Here is a 22,247-nt window from a genome sequence, read left to right on the forward strand (position 1 = left end):
CTGTCGGCTGTTCCTCTTCTCCCTCAGAGTCAGTCTCCACCAGGGGCATGACAAAACTCTAATAATAAACCTGATACAAATACATATCTTTATTTAACCCCATTTTAACAATCTGGCAAATTAAGAGTTTTAATAATAGCAGCTGGTATCACAACGTTTTAAGTCAGGTATTTAATAATTCTGCAAATATCACAAGCACTGAAAATAGATAGTTAGAATTATATGTTCACGTATAGTTCTTAAGACAACACTACAATCAATGGCACCAATAGTCCCATTGTAAAACATTGACCAAAATATTTTGGCATTAGAATGTCTAATTTGATAATTCTTTAGAAGGAACAGTTAGTGACATAAGTAAAGCTGGGCTTTTACCTCGTATCTTTTTAAATTCTTTAAGATAGTTCAAGGAGAGAATTAAAGTTACAGCTCTAGAACATTGGACATTTTGTTACATCCTCACACATTTCTTAATAGAAATAGTGTAACTGAATCAATTCTGACTTAGCTCAGAATTTGAAAAAAGAAATGAAAAAAGAATAAACACTTTGTAAAATACAATTGTAAGTTCCCAAACATTTGAAAGCCATTTCCCCCAAATTTTCCCCCTTATTATTGTTCATGAGATATAAAGCAATACAAAGATGGTATTTTCTGAAAAGTACATCTCTAGTGTAATTCTCTACAAATTATTTCAAACTGTCCAATTAAAACATGATTTTATTCCACAAGAGTGAGGAATCTAAAGCCTGTAGAATCTAGATCCTATCAAATTACAACTGCCAGCAGTCCCAATAATGTAGCCTGAAGGGAGGGATGCTTGGAATTGTAGTTCAGCAATTTTGGAAGGGTCACAATTTCCCCACCCATCATACACAGAATATTGAACCATCTGCCTAATATATTATGATCACTTAATACCATAGATTCAGCATGTATTTTTAGAGCCCCATTTGAAGGTGCCAAGAACTGAACCTGCAATTTCTCAGGCTAAGCATAAAGCAAAACTGTTGCCATGTAGAACTTTTTAAAGATAAGCTTTATCATTTGTTTTCTACTTCATTCTCTGTATAACATTCTGTTTTATACTTTATAACATTCAGTTTCAGAGTTATTGGTGTTGTATTACCATGATCAATCTGAAAAGCAAGTTGAAGCTTTTCATTTTATACCATGAGGATACTCTATTAAACCGTATCTAACAAAATGGGCCGTATCTAACAAAGTGAAATTCAATGTAGAGAAAAGTAAAATCCTACACTTAGGCAAGAAAAACCAAAAGTACACATATAGACTGGGTGAAACCAGGCTCAATAGCAGTAACTATGAGAGGGATCTTGGAGTCTTAGTGGACAACCAGCTAAATATGAGCCAGTAGTGTGCAGCAGCAGCCAAAAAAAACTAATGCAATCCTAAGGTGTATTAACAGAGGGATACAATCAAGATCAAGGGAAGCACTAATACCACTCTATAAAGCCTTAGTAAGACCACACTTAGAGTACTGCATCCAGTTTTGTTCACCACATTATAAAAAAGATGTTGAGACTCTATAAAAAGTACAGAGAAGAGCAACCAGGATGATTAGGGGACTGGAGACTAAAACATATGAAGAACGGTTAGAGGAACTAGGCTTGGCTAGTTTAGTAAAGAAAAGGACCAGGGGAGACATGATAGCAGTCTTCCAATATTTGAGGGGCTGCCACAAAGAGGAGGGGGTCAAGGTATTTTCTAAAGTGCCTGTAGGCCAGACAAGGAATAATGGATGGAAACTGAACAAGGAGAGATTCAACCTGGAAATAAGGAGAAACCTTCTGACAGTGAGAACAATCAACCAGTGGAACAGCTTGCCCTCAGAAGTTGTGGGAGCGCCATCACTTGAGACTTTCAATAAGAGATTGGACTGCCATTTGTCAGAAATGGTGTAGGGTCTCCCACTTGGGTGGAGGGTTGGACTAGATAACCTACAAAGTCCCTTCCAACTCTGATTATCTGTTAACCGTAATATGTATTTGTGAACAAATCCAATTGAAGTGAACATGATTGCTTCTGAATATATATATATATATATATATATAGTATATATTCAATTACATATCGCTGTTTTACATTCATTGCCCAACATGCTGCTAAATTCATGAACACAATAAAAAGGAAAAACAAATGGAAGAATATATTCCTCTTTACTGTAATAATCAGCCCAATAATAAATTGGATAGGATACCTGGTGCCTATATAGATGTTCTCACTGCACTGAAGCACAAAACTTTTTTACCATTAATAATAAATATACCAGAAACTCTAATAAACCTTTCAAAGCTCTGCAAATGCATGTGATTTAAGATCTAAAATGGCCTTTATTCCTTCCTGAAGTGTCACAGAGGGATTGCCTCCAATTCCTTTATTGCTATTATAGAAGTTCAATTCATCCTGAGCAGAAAGAGAGGAGAATTTGAGGAAACAAACATCAGCTTAAATCTGGATGGAACAGTGAAACATAAGCAAGTATTTGCTACATCTAGCTGCCAGTTCAGCCAGGAACACCATTCATTATGGAAAAGTATAATTTGGCATGTATAGGTTAGGCAGCATCTGTAATGTAAAACGCTTCACCTTTCCAATCTTGTTTTCCATGAATCTTATTTCCATTGCATAGTTCATTTATTTCATCCATGTTAAATCATTTATTATTATTTCCATGTCATAGTTATTTTGCCCCAAAGAAAAACAGGAGGGATTTCTATACAATATTGTCATCTTTCCTAAGGAAACTGACAGTGCTGATCTCCATTTCTGTACGGATATGAAATACCGTTGAGGGCTTATGTACTCCACTGACCTCTACTGGATAAACATTCAGCTGCTGACTCAACAAGCCCGTGACTCATCATCTTTTCAAAGAAGGATGACAAGAACATTTCAGTGAAGTTGCAGGAGCTCTGCATTATAGAATATAGAATAAGTTACAATGCAGGTACCAACTGTAAGGATTGGCATATAGCAATAGCATTTAGACTTATATACCACTCCATAGTGCTTTACGGCATTCTCTAAGTCAGGTGTCAAAGTCCCGGACCATGGGTTGGATGCATCACATGTGGCCACGCCCACACCCGTTTTAACAAAGGGGGGGAAAGTCCCAATACGTCACGTGCCAACGTGCGTTTGACACCCCTGCTCTAAGTGCCGTAAAGCAGCATGGAGTGGTATATAAGTCTAAATGCTATTGCTGTATGCCAATCCTTACAGTTGGTATCTGCACTTATTATGTAGAGGGTTTTGTGAGATAAAGTTAGTGTTTGTCTCCAAGCCCAAGGGCCTAAGAATGTTCTGATCTGGACTGTGTCACAACTTTATTGGTAAACAGTGGAGCAGGATTATAGGGTGAGCTATAGACCTTAAGGGTCTTCTGTTGTACTATGTTCAATTTACCATAAGGATTATGACTCTCCTAACTCAAATAAGACCTCATGGCTGTGCTCAAGAGTGAAGAAATCTCTTATGGCTATTATTTGCACATCATTAAAGGGCCGTCAGAAATAAATTCAAGCGGTAAATGCTCAAAAACACAGCAGTATCAGAATATCTATACAGTAGCATTCTTCCATTTAACCACATGAGAGGAAGCTTAAAAATTCTTGTAGCACAACCTGCAAAATGTTCTTCTTTCCAAGGACAGACAAGCTATTCATCTTTAAGATGTTCCCGTATCTAACTACATAGAAATGCTACTATTTATGCAATTAGGAAAATAAAAGAATGCTTTTCCTTAATAGGGAATATCTTAAAAACATCACTGCTGCCCTATAATAAAAGACCTACAGATGAATGTCAGCATTCCTTAATTATCATTGCACCATTTCTAGTGATTATGCATGCTTTGTTGCCATAAAATACGGAATCTAGTAACATTTTATTTATTTTTATTTTTATTTATTTTGATTTGTCAATCGCTTACAAGATAATAGGTATAAGTATATACATAGTTATGAATACATGAAATGGGTACATATAAGAAAAATAAAAGAAACAATAGGACAGAGACGGTAGGCACGTTGGTGCGCTTATGCACGCCCCCTCCAGACCTCTTCGGAAAGGGGTGAGGTCAATAGTAGACAGTCTAACGTTAAAGTTTTGGGGGTTTGGGGAAGAAACCACAGAGTCAGGTAGAGTATTCAAGACATTGACCACTCTGTTGCTGAAGTCGTATTTCTTGCAATCAAGTTTGATGCGGTTAACCTTGAGTTTGAATCTATCTGTTGTGTGCTCTTGTGTAGTTATGGTTGAAGCTGAAGTATTCATCGACAGGTAAGTCATTGCAATGTATGATTTTATATACCATACTTAGATCAGACCGAAGACAGCGTAATTCAGGGTTTTCTAGGTCTAGAATTTCAAGTCTGGTGGCATAAGGTATTCTACAAAGAGTAGAGGAGTGGAGAACTCTTCTTGTGAAATATTTCTGGACTTTCTCAATTGTGCTAATATCAGATATGTAATCTGATGAGCTGTATTGGAGTATTGGTCTAGCAAATGTTTTATATGCTCTAGTTAGTAGTGTGATATTACCAGAGAAAAAGCTACGTAGGATTAGGTTAACAACTCTTAATGCCTTTTTGGCTATGTAGTTACAAAAAAGAAAGAAAGAAAGAAGTTTTAACAAACAATGAATTGGCCTTTAATTGTTTGGGTGCACATTGCTTTATAATCAAGCGTGAATAGCCTCAGTCCTAATGCAGAGGGATTCTCCATTACAAGAGAATGGAATTGATAATAAACAACAGAATTTTCCATTTTCTAAGGAAAACAGCCATTAATTACAGGCATTCTATTTGCTTAGTTAACATTTATTAAACATCTGTCACGATATGACTGCCTGGGCACCAAGAACAACGCCTTCTCCAGTTCTTTTTAATTTCTACCCATAGGCATCTACTGCCTACTCAATAAACGCGAATCACTGACTCATTTCTACCTAACTCGCATAAGAGCCCCGCAGCTCTTCCTCGCTTTCCCCGCTGAGCAGTTCAGTGATGGAGCATCACGGGAACTGAAGGCTTTCATTTCTCTTGCCATTCCTCTCTGTTCTCTAAGCAAGCTCAGGACTGCATTTCCCAAGAGGACTTGCTGTAAGAATGAGATCACCTGATGTTTCCCCAGCGCCGAACAAAATGGCGGCCCCCATGATGCGACGGTACCGTGCTTGGCTCCGAGCTGGCAAAGTTAGCTTTGCGAATGAACCCGTATTTGGAGATGGGAAAAGACCGGTATCCACCAGCGTTCTCTGCTGGAATTCAAAGGGGATTACAACGAAAGAGAACCGGTATGACTCTGGATATTCTGGTTTGTCGCTCTTAGCTGATTAAAAAAAAAAACTTTTCTCGCATTTCACATTTCCGCTCTGTTAGAGGCTTCTTAATATGGATTGAAAAATGCGAAAGCAATCTCACAAGATTTCACATGTCCTTCTATGTGTCGGTAGAATATCAATTTTAGTGTGTTGGATGAAAATATAATAAACGCACTAAAAGATAAGGAAAAGAACGTAATGTTTCTCAAATTTGAAATAGAACTGAAGATGCAGTTAAAGTATAGAATCCAAACTGTTATCTTTACCTGCTGGCAGATCTTAATGCCATGCTGCTTTGCTGCATAAATCCGTGGGCTGCTTCACAACTAGCACTTTTCCCTTTCAGCATGGAGAAGGAAAAACATTTACCACGGATAACAGCGATGCATTTATAAATCGTTGTTTGCATTATTGTATGAGACTAACACACACCATCTTGTAAGCAAATTTATATTAAAAAACAAATGCTGGTTAATACATATATATCAAGGTTTTTCTTTCCCCGTAGCAACAGTTTTTAAACTCTGATTTTAAAAATTACATGATCACACAGCAAACATTTACATAGGATACCTATTTGAGAAGCCCCATTTAGCTTAAAATGATAATGAAAGAAAAAAATCTATTCTAAATTGTTTTCTAAATTAGCACTGACCTAAAATCCATGCTGTGATATGCTTTTAAATAAATATCTCCTGTATTATCTGGTCTTAAGTACATTTTGAACACACTCTATGGACAGATATTATGGTAGCAATGGATGGAAACTAATCAAGGAGAGAAGCAACCTAGAATTAAGGAGAAATTTTCTGACAGAACAATTAATCAGTGGAACAACTTGCCTCCAGAACTTGTGAGTGCTCCAACAATGGAAGTTTTTAAGAGATTTGACAATCATTTGTCTGAAATGGTATAGTTTTTCCTGCCTGAACAGGCAGTTCGATTAGGTCCTTTCCAACCTTGTTATTCTGTATTCTGTAAAATAATTGGAAACTTACATAAATCCTGAAAAATTCTGAAAATGTCCACTTTTATTAATAAATAAGATTATATTGGGAATCCCACTTCATTGGGGTTTCAATTAGTTCACTACAAAGAAATACAGAAACTTGAAATGTCATCCTCTTAAGGAAAGAAAAAAAACCTGTTATCTACATCATTCTTTTATGGATCTCAAGGAATTGATTTCAGTGCTATTATCATTACAATGGCATAAAATTGACTTAAAATGTATTTGTCATTGTGTAAGTCCAAATCATTGCTTTCAGCTTCTGTAAAGCATTTATTGCAAAATTACTCATTTTCTCAGTCACATCAAAATACAGGTGCATGAAGTACAGTTACTTTTAATGGCTATGTAGATTTTGTTCTATTTTTTTCAAATGACAGTTTTTGACACCTGTATTTGAAAGTGACCTTTTGAAAAGGTATGTATAGGACAATGTATGTTGGCTATAAGAATTAGCATCTATCTAACAAATCTGGGGGATTTTTAGAAACCTTTCAGTTTTTAATTTAATTTAAGCTCCAGAATTTGAATTTCTTTTAATTTCGTGTCATTTTGTATTAATTGTGCTTGATTTTCTTTCCCTTTCCCAAGTGCTTTAAAATATTAAATGTATTTATCTAACTACTGATTACACATGTTGGCTTTCTTTTAGTGAAGTTTCCTGGGCAGCAGTTGTAGGCTTGGAAATCCATGCACAGATCTCATCCAACTCGAAGCTTTTTTCTGGTTCCCAAGTTCAGTTTGCAGCTCCACCTAATTCTCTAGTATCATTCTTGGATGTATCTCTTCCTGGCACTCTACCAGTAGGTATTTTTCAGTCCTGAGTAGAAATATAGCAAGATTAACCTGTCCTTTTCTTAGGAAAGGAGCAAACTTTAATAAGCTCAAAGCAATGTGGATTATATAAATTACAAAATGCAGTTTTATTGAAACAAACCCCTGTCAGAGCCCAAAGCAGAAGTGCATTAAAGAAATGTAAAATAACAGATATAAAGACCTCGGATCAGATTCTGTCCTACAATTTGAATTGACACAACACATTTGTACTTAGTCTAAAGCTATACAGATACCAACTGTCTCTAGAATGCCATAGGGATAATTCCATGGTATCCGCTAAGCTCCACTGGGAGTTGTGCTATGTGTTGAAGCAAGAATGTTAATACGGTAAGAGTAGCTTGGCTACCACCAAATAGAACATTGACAACTTAAGAATAACAGAAAGAAAGATTGGAAGGGACCTTGGAGGTCTTCTAGTCCAACCCCTACTCAAGCAGGAAACCCTATATCATTTTAGACAAATGGTTGTCCAATCTCTTAGGTTTACCTTCTATTTTTTAATTTCTTGTCTGATTTATTGTAAATAAGAGGCACCATGCAAGACCTATAATACCGGCCTGGTACCGGCATCAGCTGGGCGCCGCCATTCTTTTTGATGAAAACGTGCTTCGGTGAGCTTTCTACCGGAAAAGCTCATGCCATCGAGCGCTGGAAGCCGCCATCTTTTTGATGAAAACGTGCTTCCGGTGAGCTTTCTACCGGAAAAGCTCACCGGAAGCACTTTTCATCAAAAAAAGATGGCGGCGCCCAGCAAGCCAGTGGCCCGGTAGGACTTGTTCCATGGACCGGTGGTTGGGGACCCCTGCATTAGGGTTCATGATACCAATTTCATCATGAACACTAATTTAATGTGGTGTTTTATTTTAATATGTAGGCCCATAGCTTGCAAAAGAAATCAGTTAACTGGATAAATGAAGACAGGTAATATCACAGTGTGTATGTGTGTGCTTTAGACCAGGGGTCGCCAACCTTTTGGACCTCAGGGACCACCAAACTCATAATTTTAAATCCCAGGGACCACTAACTGGTTCTGTGGGTGTGGCCTAATTTGTGGGTGTAGTTTGGTGGTCATGTGACTAGCTGGGCATGGCTTGTATGTAAATATTATAAATATTTATATAAATATTGATTTTTTTATTATAAAAAGAGCAACTTTTACCCAAAATCAGGCAAAGGAGGCAGATTGAGTTGCTCACAGAATCATTCAGTGATCTATCTATTTGACATCAGCTAGCTCAGTCTCTCAAATTTGCTTGCCGTGAGTCTGTACTGAATAATAGAACCTTCAGTCCTAAGGGAGGTTCAGCTCTGCTTTTAAGCACAGATCTAAAGACTAGTTAGAAAGCAAGAAATCCAACCATTTCCTGCTTCCTAGCTAATCTAAATCTCCTGGCACAGCAGAACAGATGATGGTCGGAAAAAGGAAAAATAGCAATTTAGCAGGCAAGTTTGCCGGGTAAGGAGTGAGTGGGCAGGGAGGGTTCTCGCAGGCCATGTGGGTGGTGCAGCCTTGTGTTTCTGCACAGCCTTGATTAATTGCTTTGGGTGGTGCTCTGGGGGTGAGATTTCTCTACGGCCCACCAGTGGGCCGCGACCCACTGGTTGGCAACCGCTGCTTTAGAGTTTTACTAATACTGCAGAGGTTGAAAAAGCCAAGACCATGATTGTACTATTTTGGTAGATTACTGAGAGTTTTCATCTTGTTTTTTGTTTTTTGTCCTGTTAATGTTAAACTTCAGTAAATATTTAGAAGTACATTTTGGTCTTTTATGGACTCTTCTGCAATATAATACAACTTTATTTGGTGTTGTTGTTTTTTTGGTTTTTTGCTGTTGTAAATGTTTGTCTTGTTCATGCAAAATACAATAAAGCAGCAATACCTTTTTCCAGCTATGTGTATTAATAATCATATAAGAATAATCTGTAATCTGAAAGGTAATAAATATTTTTGTCTGGTATTTTTTTCCATAATATTTGGATTTTAGACTGGCCTCTTTTAAACCTTACATAAATAGGGCATACAAGTCATTTAGAATTGCTTATAACTGGAGTAAGACTATAATCCTTAGAGTTAATAAATAAATAAACCAGCATTCTACTCCCAAAACCCAAACAGGCACAGAAGTCAGACAAAGACTGACTGCCAATTTCTCTTTGTTGGACCACTATGACCAAAGTCCTCATTTTTCATCAAAGGTATTCTATAAAGTCCATTTTTCTGCAGGTTGGCTGACAGTTATTGTGGGTCCACTGTTTTCTTTAGAATTGTTTTTATTATTTTTAAAATAATCCTGGCCATTATCTTGATAATTTGAGAAACCATAACTATATGGACGGACTGCTACTTCCACACACTCTTTTTTTTTTTTAAAGACAAATTTTATTAGTTTTACGAAACAATACACAAACAATCAAGGCATAATAACATAAAAGATCTTTTATAAGAAAACCAATAGAACATACAAAATAGTTCCAAATTGTAATATATATATTTACGTTATCTGTTCAACTTCATATCTTATCCCAACTTCTCCTTTTCATTCTATTATCCAAATTATATTTCTTGCTAATTAGAATTTTATTGCCTTTCAAAAACAATACACAAACATACAAAACATAAAACATAAAAAACATAAAACATCTTTTCTGAAAGCTGCTTGATCCGGGTTAAAACTCTTTGCACAGACACAAATTCAAAAATCATATTTACTTTATATATCATTCCATATCTTATTACCATTTTCAATTTTCTATATAGCTTCTTTCCTCTTTTATCTTTATTTTTATTTTATTTATCTTATCTCAATTCAATTCATAATACTTATCATTCTTTGTCTGTTCTATTTCCAGCTATCCATTCATCTTTTCTCTTTATACTTCTCCTGTACACTGATTGGAGTGACGCTTTGACTCTTTCCCCTAACTTAATAATACTTAATATAACACTTAATTTATATTGGGATTCTGTTTAGTACATTCTAAAATTACACAATAAATTTTATGAGAAAAACAAAAAACAAAATAAAAACATATAAAACCACTATCAATACCATTAAAAAGCTAATCATATATATTGATACTCATTTATATCTTAAACATTTTACTCTAAATACACATATAAAAACACAATCTTATGTACCTTCCAGAATCCCTTTTTCAATTAGTTTTACCCATTGTCTCTAAATAAGTTTTGTTTCTTTAAATCTTGCTTCCCACCATTAAGGCTTCTCATCCCCCCCTTTCTCTCTTGCTTATTTTTCTCCTTGCCCTTTTTACCCCTTTGTCTCTCCTCCTCCCTTTTCTTCTTCTGCTTACCCCCTTTCTGTTGTTTTCTAACCTTGTATCCACCTTTCATCTCATTTTTCTCTTTTTTGATTGTTTTTTCAAACCTTAAAATCCCCTTTTTGTTTTCCTCTTTCTCCTCCTCCCCAAAAGGAACCCATTGTTCATCAAAGATGGCTTCTTCTTCTTCTTTGTCCCAGTCATCCTGCTGCGTAGTCAATTTTTCCTAAGTGCATACCGCCATTTCTAGAAATTGAAAAAGAGTGAATCCCCGCCGCCGCCGAAGCCTGGCAAACCGGAAGTCACACACACTCTTGATGATACAGCAGATGATGATGATGATGATGATGATGATGATGATGATGATGATGATGATGATGATGAACCTATTTCTGTTCTCTTTTGTTTCTTATAGCCACAATACTTAAGCCCTCAACTCAGTTATGTTGAATTTTATTTTTTGGGAAAACTACGTTAGAATGTTTCATAAAAGTCCTTTATGGATATTGACATAATATACAAAATATATTGACCTTATAATACAATATATTCACATTTCGTGAATATAGCTGCTAGTTTCAGCTATGGGTTTAGTTGTATGCCCTGTCAGTCTTAGAGATGACGCAGCGTAGTGTTTGCTATATCTCTGACAAGCTCTCTCAACAAAATGAGAAGAGCAGATTCCTATCTGCACATACCGGCTGTCTGCAGATAACCTTGCTTCTGTGCACTTTAAGAGGACTTGTTTTTTTACAATTGCTCAGTAGTGGGTTATTTGGACCCCAAACTGGCTTTTTTAAATGATTTGCTTGTTAACCTGTGAGGGGGAAAAATGGACCTGGTGATCTGCAACCTTAACTATAACTTTTTGTCGATACAAGAAGAGACTCTTTTTATTTATTCTTTTATTGCTTTTAAAATAATGACAGTTAGGGGGGAAAAAGTACATGTGTTGTCAAAGAAAACAGTGTTTTTTAATTTGAAAAAAGTGAAAAAAAAAGAAAAAAGATATATTATTTTAGCTGTGAATAATTGCAATTCACAGATAATTGTATAATTACATATAGTTATCTAATGAAATTATTACTTAAGTACATGTACATTTCTAGTACATTTCTATAACCATAATATAATATTTACCTATACATAGTCTATGTCTATAGGCAATTTGCTCATAGATAGTACAATTAGATCTGCAATATTCTAACAGAAGAGATGAGGGGTTTCTTTCTCACCAGTGCTTCGTAGATATGTCCAGACTGTTTTGTACTATTACTGTACTAGGCAAAATATTTTTTTTAATTTGGTGGAGTACTTTGCCAGATAACTTTTAATAGTGAAATGTTTGTATTAGTCAAGGTATAACTTGGCCCAGGGACCCAATGGATGGGTACCACAGCGAAGGTGGCTGCTAGATTAGTAGCAAATACACACACAGATTCCCTGCTTCAGTAATAACCTCATATTACTGCATTATCATTATTTTATTATTTCATTATTTTTCTTCTGTTTACATTTCTTTTCATTTCTCTGTTTTAATTGTTGTAATCTGCCTAGAGTAGCCTCACGGCGAGACGGGTAGCAAATAAATTTAATAAACAAGCAAGCAAATAAGTTTAGCTCTTTCTCTGCCTAGCTATTTCCTGATTACCATTTTAGTTGTCTAGAGCAGTGGTTCTCCACCCGTGGTCCATGGACTCCTGGGGGGGCCGCGATGTCATCACAGGTGTTCTGCAAAGGCTTGAAGAATTGTTACAATTTAAATCTTGAGTTAAGTCTTGAGGCTCCATAGTCATGGTCCATAGCCACAAAAGGTATTTAAAGAGGGTCCGCGGTGAAGAAAAGGTTGAGAACCACTGGTTTAGAATATATTAGAATTGTTACTTAGCAAAACATTTAAATCCATGTTATCCATGTTCATTTAGGCCACTGTTGCATTAGAGTCTCATCTTCCAATGAACATAGTTAAGAGCACTAAAACAAAAGCACCAAACTTAAACATACAGCATGCGATATTAAAAACGTGTGTTTTTCTAGTAGAATTTCAGGTACTTATTACCATTTACTTCCCATTTGCAAGGAAATCTTGTATTTCCCATTTCAAGGAAATTGTGGTGTTTTTTGTAAAGCAATCAAAAAGGAAACACACTGTTTAAAAGCATAGGAATCAAGTTGTGTCTTTGTCCCTCTAGGTTCTCAACAGACGATGCGTGGAAGCAGCAGTGTCAACAGGCCTTGCGCTGAACTGCACCATAAACAAGAAGTCCTTGTTTGACAGAAAACACTATTTCTATGCAGATCTGCCTGTGAGTATATACCAAGCTTTGTCCTTGACAAATCGGAAGAGGAACATGCCTGAAGAACAGATGGGGGGGGCAGGCCAACAAAAAAGAAGCTTTGTATTTTTTTTTTCAGCCATGTTTACCCATCCAAGCTGGACGCAGCCCTGAATTCAGATGAATGGGCAGCTGTAGCCAGGAGCTTGCAGATTGACGATGATTGTTCTGATGGCTGTGCCTCGTGTTTTCAGGGCTTTGGGAGTAATTGAAGTGGGGAAGGTACCGCTAGGACCAGCCTTCTTTTATTCTCATTTAATGGCCTGTTAGGATTAAGACAAATGGTACAAATCTTTTCAAATGAATGTATTACAGATACATATTGACATCACAAGCACTTATTGTCATTAGTCTGAGAATTTCAGACACAGTGTGTTGTTTTTAATTTGTTCAGATACCTAAAGCAAATAAAAGCAAACTAAAACAGTAATATCTATGACACTAGATATTAACGTTCAAGTCAGACTCGCTTGAGATTGGGCTTGACTTGTTACATTTAACAAATTGAAGCTGACCAAGTCCACCGGAAAGACAGGATTCATCATTATAATATTTAAATAAGGATCTTGCAGTGGTGCTTGTTGGCAAACAGCTCCCATTGTCGTCCCCATGATTGATGAGAAAGGCTGCCCTAGACGCACACTGTATCTTTGTAAAAGCACTATGAGATGGAGTGATGATATGTGATGTGTGATAAGTTGGCAAAGGTCACTGAGGTTTAAATTACTATCTTCAGTCAGTGTTCTTCAGGCAGATGTTCCTTTTTAATTTTTTATTACATTTTAAAAACATTGCAATTTTGTTTAAAATCCTCAGTGGTCTGTAGTAATGCACTTAAACTAAAGAGCAGTATAATTATAATAGCATTACAATATATAAAAATTATATAATTTAAAATGGAAATTCAACAAAAAATAGTGTGAAGAAAAATGAGAGAAAAAACTAAATCATCTAAAGAAAAGAATTTATTTCCCTTGTTAACATCATTTGAAACCAATCCTTCAGGAAAGAATGAAACCACTGTAAATTTTTATTAGTTATGTATTGAAGCAATATAAAGATAGATGCAGTCCCTTGTCTAAGTCCCCACATGGTTATATTACAATGTGATTTTCCTCCTGATCCTAAGCCACAAGCTTGAATTCTGACCTATTTCACCCAAGCTGCTTTGTAATTGCTGCATCATCACCTTCTCATCAACCTTCCCTAAGAAGGGGGGATGGTAGATGAGCTAATAGTTTTCCACAGTTTTTAGCTATGACTTCTTTTAAAGAAGAAACACCATGTCTTAAGTGTGATGGTGTTGCTCTGTCCCTTTTGTACAATTATCGTGAAGTTGCATGCACGTATGAAAGGGGTGGATCTTGGGTCACAATGCGGTGATACTGCTTTATGGTAATGCATCAAATCTTGCAGAGAATCTCTCACCAACATAAGGGGCATGTTTCCTTTATTGTCAAGTTGCTGCTGGGAGGACAGGATTTTTGTTAAAATTATTCAGTGAATTAATGAGGGCCGCAGTGGCTCATGTGGTAAGATGCTGGGCCTGCACACCACTGAGGTCAGCGGCTTGATTCCCATGAGTGAATAAACCGCGTAGGGGCAAGAAAGGAGCCTACCCCGAATGCCTACAGGCATTCAGGTGTCCCACGAGTAAAGATAACACCACCCGAAAATATGCTATCTTGTATCTGATTCCTTATACGGCATTATTCGGAAAGTTTCAAATAGCTACTTTGACATTTGGCATGATATCTTCAGTAGGCATAACCAAAGGTATGCCTTTTAGGTTGTCACCTTATCTGGATGGGGTCACTCTGTTTCTGAAGATGCCAGCCCAACTGCGAATGAAACAGCAGGACATCTGAAAACTAGATCGCATCCTAAACTACTTACTAGCTTGACCGCAAAAGCTCATCACTGGTCAATTGATGCTAGTGGTGAAAACCTCCAGTAAAATGAAGCAGTGCCTACCACACTGAAGGTGGTGTTCAATCTAGTTCAAGCAGTGAGCTAGCCAAGTAGGAAGGGAGAGATTAGGTTTTTTTTGCCAGTTAGATCTCCCATGCAAGTCTCCCTCTCCCTCCAGTTATTCTTTCCATATAGTTTTTTGATAGTCTAAAGCAGGGGTGTCAAACTGGCAGCCTGTGGGCCGGATGCCTCGCAAGCAGGCCATGCCCACCCCAGCTCTGCAAAGGGGAAAACCATCATGAAACATCACGTGACACCATGCGTTTGACACCTATGGTCTAAAAGGCATTTAATATAATTTAATATGTGTATGATGAATTACATTGGAAGGCTACATGTAAAATGATTGAGCATTAATAGAAAATGAAATTTGGTTATTCACTGTCACTTATATTATGTTTTTATTTTTTAATCTTTTCAGTAAGAAGTACCTTGAGGGCAAGGGTGGTCAGAACGGAAAAAGAGTACATGCAGCCTACCATATGTATATCATTGGTGTTAATGGTTAACAAGAAGGATGGGTCTGTGTGTTAAAGGGAAAGATGATCAGATTTCATTTGAAACGAGCTATCTACTAACATTCTAAATGCAGGCTGGATATCAGATCACTCAGCACAGGATTCCCATTGCGGTGAATGGCTGCTTACAATACTTTATGCAAGCAGGTAAACGTCCGAACGAAATTGTAAGCAAGACTGTGAGGATCAAGCAAATACAGTTGGAGCAAGACAGTGGAAAGAGTCTTCATGATGACTTTAGAAACCAAACACTCGTTGACCTCAACAGAGCAGGTATGTTTGAAACATATTTATGCATGTAACTGTTGCAAGAAGTATTTATATGTTTTCAACTGAATGCCTATTCTCAAATTAAAATAACTGGATTTGATGCCAAGTTATCAAAGTTTCAAAGAAAGACTTGACTGTATCATCTATACTTAAGGTGTCTACAGAAACTCATGACTGTGTCACTGTTCACTTATGTCTTGTAAAAAAAAATTGGAAGCATGACCTCCCATTTCATTTTTTATTTATACACAAACACAGATGCTTTTCTGGGAGCCTTAATTTCCAGGCTGAAAAATAATGGAACCCAGATGGAAAAATATTTTAGCCGTTTAAATTTAATTGAATAATTAAATGACCAAATAGAATTTTTGGTGGCATTTTCCAAATGAAGGCAGTTCCTTTGATCAGGCTGTCTTGGAATACATACGGGTATCATCAGGTGAGAAAATCACATATCATCAAGATGTTTGAGCACAAAAATCTTCATTTTTCTTTCTACACAGAGATTTGTTTGCTGTATCAGGAGTTCAAGGACCAGAAGATTTGCCAGAAACAGGATATTTCCTATAGATCTGTTTGTTGATACTACATTTCAAAGCCAGAGGCCACCTTTTTTCTTGGGGGACTTTACATATAGTTTCTTTTTATATATATTAGTGAGATGTGAATTTATGTAAGACAGAATGACAGTTCTACTGTTGTATGAATTTTGACAGTGATTAAATAATAAATGATCCTGAATTGCCTTGCATAAAAGCTAGAGCAGCTTCAAGTATGCTCAGTTGATACAATGAGATGAAAAGGCTGCTCTTTTTATCCTTCCTCTGCCTCTGGTAGGGATCGGCCTCATGGAGCTCGTCATGGAACCAGACATGTGTTGTGGGGAAGAGGCAGCAGCAGCGGTGAGAGAACTTCAGCTCATCCTGCAGGCCCTCGGGAGCAGCCAGGCAAACATGGCAGGTAGGGGAGCTGCAGGGCACATTTATCTTCCCTCAACTGATTTTTCTACAAGAAAGGCACTTTCACAGCAGTTTTCTTCACCGTGCAGCTACTAATCATTTAGCATTGTTGGGCTGGCTTTTGTTGGAGTTTTTTCTCTCTTTCCCGAGAGTTCTGGTGCAGTAGGTGGTACTCCTACCTTAGGTATCTTAGAGACATCGGTGCTTCTGACTCAGTTCAGGTATTTCTAGACTGCTAGCCTTTTGAAATTGTGCACAATAAACCTAAGTGGGAACAGAATGATTGATGGCTCCTAGGCAGACTTTTATTTTGCTTGCACATTAGCTGCCCCAAATGCAAATTCTTTGGGACAATACTAACTGTAACCGGGCTAATAATTTCTAGTTTTATACTGCTAGTTGCAAGAGATCCTGGGAATGTTGCAAAATGGAAATATTTGAGATTCAGCTTCAAGTAAATGTCTGATAGCAAGTTTGTTCCTATTTTTAATTGAATATTGTATTTTTACGAAACGAAGCCTGGGTTTTACCCAAATAATTTACCCTTAAAATTGGCAGCACTCCCTCCGCTACCCATTTCCTGTTATGCTGTTTCTTTGTAGTGATGGTGGGAGCTCCTACTGGAAAGGATGAATAAGTATTATCAGGAACATACACCAAAATACTATACTTCCATCAGGATAATGCCAACTGGCCAGCTAAAACACTTACGTGCTCATATCAGGCAGCAGGGATATAGGAATTTACTATGGGTAGATTGTTGCTTTATTAACAAAAGTAAAAGCATTGTTCATGGTGTACAATATATGAACGATATAACAAGAATAAGCACCTTTGTATTTTACCAAGAAAATCAAATGGATAGACTTAATAAAGTGATTGTTGATATACTGTAGTGCCAGATGATGGGCCCATCAAGTCAGATGCTGGCAGAGGAAGAAATGAAGATCTAATAGTGTTTATGATGCGGCTAGATTAAAGTAGCTGATATTGTCAAGCTGGAAAAGACAGTCAAAAACTAGAGAAGGAATTGCTGTGGAAATATGGAACATAAGGATAAACTTACAAAAGATCATCACAATGAAAGATGAAATGAATCAATTACCTATTGACATATTCAGTATCGGCAAATTGAAATGGATTAAGAATTGGGCAGGCAGAAGATCAAACTGCTTACTACTGAGGGTCTGAAAAAAGAAGTGGATTAAACTATTGACAAGTACAAACAATTCTTGGGATTGACAGTGAAGTGTTCAATAGCTTTTGTTGTTTAGGATCGACTCAAAGAACAAGCATGCTGCAAAGCTAGCATTTGGTAGGATAGCCATGAAAACCTTGAAAAACATAATTAGATGCTGGGAGACTTTCTGATAGCTTCAAAGCTCTGTAAAAATGATTTGAAAGCAGCCTTTTGAAGAAGTGGGATAGAAAAATGTAGTAGTGCTTTTGAACACCAGTGTTGCAGAAGACTCTAGAGCAGGGATCTCCAACTTGGCAAGCTGGCTGAGGAATTCTGGAAGTTGAAGTCCACAAGTCTTAAAGCTGCCAAGTTGGAAACCCCTGCTCTAGAGAATACCATTGATAGCCAAGAAAATGAATGAATTGAAGAAGAAACTACAGAGTTGCCATTTGAAGCACAAAATGATCAGGCTCAAATTATCATATCTGAGCAGAAGATGAGAAAACCCAGCTCCTTTTTAACAGTCTATAATGTTGGGCAACGGAAGGAAAAAGAAGAGCACGGACATCAACAAAGTAGAGGGGTTAAAGTAGTGAGAGGTGTGTTGCTGGAAAACCCTGTTCTAGAATAATTGAGTGTATTGATGGAGGCAGAGAGTTTTTTCTATCAGACTTTTTTATTCAGTTTAGTCTCATTTATCAAATTTCTACACCGCCCATTTCACCTAAGTAACTCTGGGCAGTTTGCAAACAATCTCGGTCATTTTCTTGAGTGTTATGCAAATAGCATAGTATTATCTATAATACTGTAAGTATTCCCAGTAATAATTCCCTATTAATTTACCTAGATTAATTTACCCCCTCCGTTTTCATTTTTCTATATTTTTGCAACTATAAAAATATCTCTATAACTACAGTACTTGTTTTCAAGGTTTCATGTGACTCTTATTGAAATATAAAGTGAGTCTGGGTGAACAAATAATGGACTGTGATGTTTGTTTCATTTATTTCTAAAGTAATCAAAGGTTCAGCCTAAAATTCAAGCAAAACTGTTTTGAGAATATAATTGACCTTTTGAGTGAGTAGCTGATTACAAACATTTTTAGCTGCAAAGACTAGAACTTAATTCACACTTTGTGAATTAACTATTTTTTTTAGTGTCCTTTTTCTCTTATGTTCTTACCATGGTGTATCCCCACACAATTTGCAAAAGTAACAATAATCGTTTAGAAGTAAGGTCTTTATATCCCTGAGGAGTGGACTGATTATAAGTTGCTACCCTTTCCTTTTCATCTATAAGTAATAGGGAGAAAGAAATCACTTGATTAGAATATGGGCCTTCTAATTATTCTTGGGGAATATAACATATGAACAATAATAAAGAAGTAAAAAAACAAGTAAGGGAAAGGGAATACATGTATGTTTGGAAAGTTCCATCAAGATAACATACCACAGACTGAATTCTCAAGTTTTATTATTTATAAATTTAATGTACATGATGTTTATCTGTTAGTAAATACTTGCTTTACGTATGTAATAGTAACTTACAGCAAATAAGAAGAGTGGGAAAAGCCTTCCCCTCTTACACCCCCATTATTGGAATTGTTGAGGAGATTTTATATTGCTTTATTGTCAGTTTGACTTCTAGGTTTTTACAGGCTTGATCGGGAAATACTGTATCTGCAAAAACAAAGAAGTACACATCTGAAAACAATTTTCTGGACCCTGCCTCAGATAGTTGTTTTAGTGCCTGATTCTCTATCAGTTTATTTGGAAATCTGTATTAGCTTTTGGCTGTTTGAAAGGGTTTTCAATTGTATTTGTTGCAAAGATTATAAGTCCTTGAAGGGGGAAAAATGGGCTTTTCTCACCTGTCCTTGAGCTATAAATTTTCAAGGACACTTGAGTAAATCTGCTTGGTGCTGTTGTCTTTGTGATAGAATTCTACCAAGCCTTCAAATGATAAGTTTCATACAATCAAAATCCTTGACAAAGCCTTCTTTAGCTTATTTGTTTCATAGTTTGTCTTCCAGATATTTGTTGAGGACTGTGTTGGTATTATAATGATGGATCAAATTATGTGTCTTAATAGACTTATAACAAAAATGAAATATATGTCCAAGGTAATCATGTAATATAAGCTTTAAAGTAATATTTGCAGCAATGTGTAGATGAAGATACAGGGGTGAAAAATTTAGTAACTCTCCAGATAGCAATCAGGTAACTTATAACATAGACGATAATCAAGCTCACTGCCTGGAATTCTTAGAATATAATAAATCAGTGGGACAATGAATTATTTTAAAATGGGCAATAAAATATTATATGAGTCAATTTGAAAAATGCCTGTCCTGTACAGGGTAATAGACTGTGTAAAATAAGCATGCTATAAAATCTGACATTGTCACAGGGGGCAACCTGTCCAACTTTGCCAAAGAAAAGCCCCATTGATTTTTCATAGTGGTTATATTAGTAAGATAGGAAACTGGTTACAGTTTATTGGATTGTTGATTAGGAGAGCATCTTCAGAGCAACATCTGAGAAAAATAGGTACAATGTAGCTCAGTGCTTACATGGCAATTTTCATAATTTTCCCTTTCATGTAGTTTTGCCAGGAGTTTGCATCTATAAAACCTTAACAATTTTTCAGCACCTGTTTTTGGAAAATAATTACATGAAACTTATACTACTGTAAAGCAAAATTAATTTTGTTTGAGGTTCCAAAAATTTTTCTCAACTTTTGACTGTCGAGTCTTAAAAACGATGTAAAGGCTGGTTTGTGCATAAATGCTGAACCTCTTGGGAGCACTCCCCATCAGTGCCTTAAGGTGTGTACACATGCCACACAAAGAGGGATGCACATATTCCTATTTGAAATAAGCCTCCAGGAAAGCTTCTGGAGTGTGTTTCATTTGAAAAAAAAGTGTAGAATTTTAGAATAGTCATAGAAGTGGAGAGCTTGTGGCCCTTGAGTTGTTTCTGAACTACAGCTCTCTGATCAAATTGCCCAATAATGATGTATTTTGGGATTGTAGCTTAGCAATAGCTGAAGGGCCATAGATTCCTCTGGAGAGCCTAAGGAAATACAAGCCTTGGATAATCATCATGTAATTTTCTGTGGCAATTTTGCATATATATATATATATATTTTTGCAAGCAGTATGGGTTTATTCAACTGCTGATATTAATTTCAGAGGGCCAGTTGAGAGTAGATGCAAATGTATCTGTACATCATCCTGGCCAACTTTATGGAGTAAGGACCGAAGTGAAGAATATCAACAGTGCTCGATTTCTCGCAAAGGCAATAGGTAAATAAAACTTTTCTTCCTAACTGAAACCCTATAAATTTGAAATTTCACACCCAGCGAAATCTGTTTGTAGAATTAGGCAGTTAATACTGAAACAAATCTATTAAGTCTTTAAGTTGCGTATATAATTTCCCATCTCTGCCTTATTGATGTAGAATGTAAAGTTAATTTATATTATAGGTATAGTCCTTGACTTACGACCGGTTGTTTAAAACACTTCCGACCATTATAAAACATTATGCTGTCCCTCTCTGCATAGTCACATGATGACGATCTGGGTGATTGGCGACTTGGTCACACTTACACTAGTTGCCAACCACCACTCCCCCTGATCACATGATCGCCATTTGCAATCTTCTGTGCCAATTTTCCCAAAAAGTCAGTGGGGAAGCCAGCAAGGAATGTTGCAAGTTGCTGCCTCCTACCAAAAGATTTCATCTCTCTCTTCTGTGCACAGGGAGGAGAGAGAGATCCTTCATCAGGCTGCAGAAACAAAGCTTGGGTTTTCGGCATCTGAACTTCTCCAACCTACTGCAGATGTTCCTTCTGTCCATAGAAGGGTGGGGAAACTCCTGTGGCAGGCTGCGGAAATGAAATTCAGATTATAAACATATGAGTTTCATTCCTATCCTCCAGCACAGATGTTCCTTTCCACAGAGGAATGCTTCTTCCCTCCTTCCCCAGGCAGTTTTTTTGCTTCACCCACGCAGTTGCTTAATAACCCAGATCTGAGAGAGCCAGGATTTTGGTCATTGAGTGAATAAGTCATATGGGCATCTTGGCTTTGCTCAACAACTGAGATTCTGGTGCCGACTGTGGTCGTAAGTCAAGGGTTATCTGTACTTTTTATCCCATAAAACTATTAGGAAATGGTTATTGATGCAGCCTTGAACTCCCAGTTTGAAGCAGTGGAAGAATTTTGACAGATGGCTGGGAGGACTATATTGCTATCTTTCCTTTTGAGAAGAATTACTTTCTCTTACCTCCTTGCTGTAAATATACCTTAATCTACCTACTGATTTTATTTCTTGTTTTCTAATACTTTTTTCATTATTTTAAAGGACCTACAGCAAATTCACAGGATAGGCGTACAATGATAATGTAAAGCCATGTTACAGAGTTGAGTTTATGATTATTGCTTTTATTAGGAGAGCAGGGAAATTTAACAGGGAACAGGGAAATTTAAATCTTGTTAAGATTTGTGCATCTTCTCAAGAATCAGCTGGATGAT

The 22,247-nt window shown here is 36.7% G+C and overlaps 1 protein-coding gene across 1 annotated transcript in view; it reads left to right on the forward strand.

Moving 5' to 3' along the window:
* The first annotated feature begins 5,149 nt into the window (after positions 1-5,149).
* Positions 5,150-22,247, forward strand: part of GATB (glutamyl-tRNA amidotransferase subunit B) — a 32,962-nt gene continuing 15,864 nt past the window's right edge. The window contains exons 1-6 of the mRNA XM_026668757.2: positions 5,150-5,320; positions 7,009-7,159; positions 12,668-12,781; positions 15,375-15,573; positions 16,408-16,530; positions 20,903-21,016. Coding sequence (XP_026524542.2) covers positions 5,169-5,320; positions 7,009-7,159; positions 12,668-12,781; positions 15,375-15,573; positions 16,408-16,530; positions 20,903-21,016 — 853 coding nt within the window. The 5' untranslated portion in view covers positions 5,150-5,168. The remainder of the gene's footprint in view (positions 5,321-7,008; positions 7,160-12,667; positions 12,782-15,374; positions 15,574-16,407; positions 16,531-20,902; positions 21,017-22,247) is intronic.

This window comes from Notechis scutatus, chromosome 4, assembly GCF_049901735.1.
Source record: "Notechis scutatus isolate UNSWTSFEM ecotype Mainland chromosome 4, rNotScu1.2, whole genome shotgun sequence".
NCBI lineage: Eukaryota > Metazoa > Chordata > Lepidosauria > Squamata > Elapidae > Notechis > Notechis scutatus.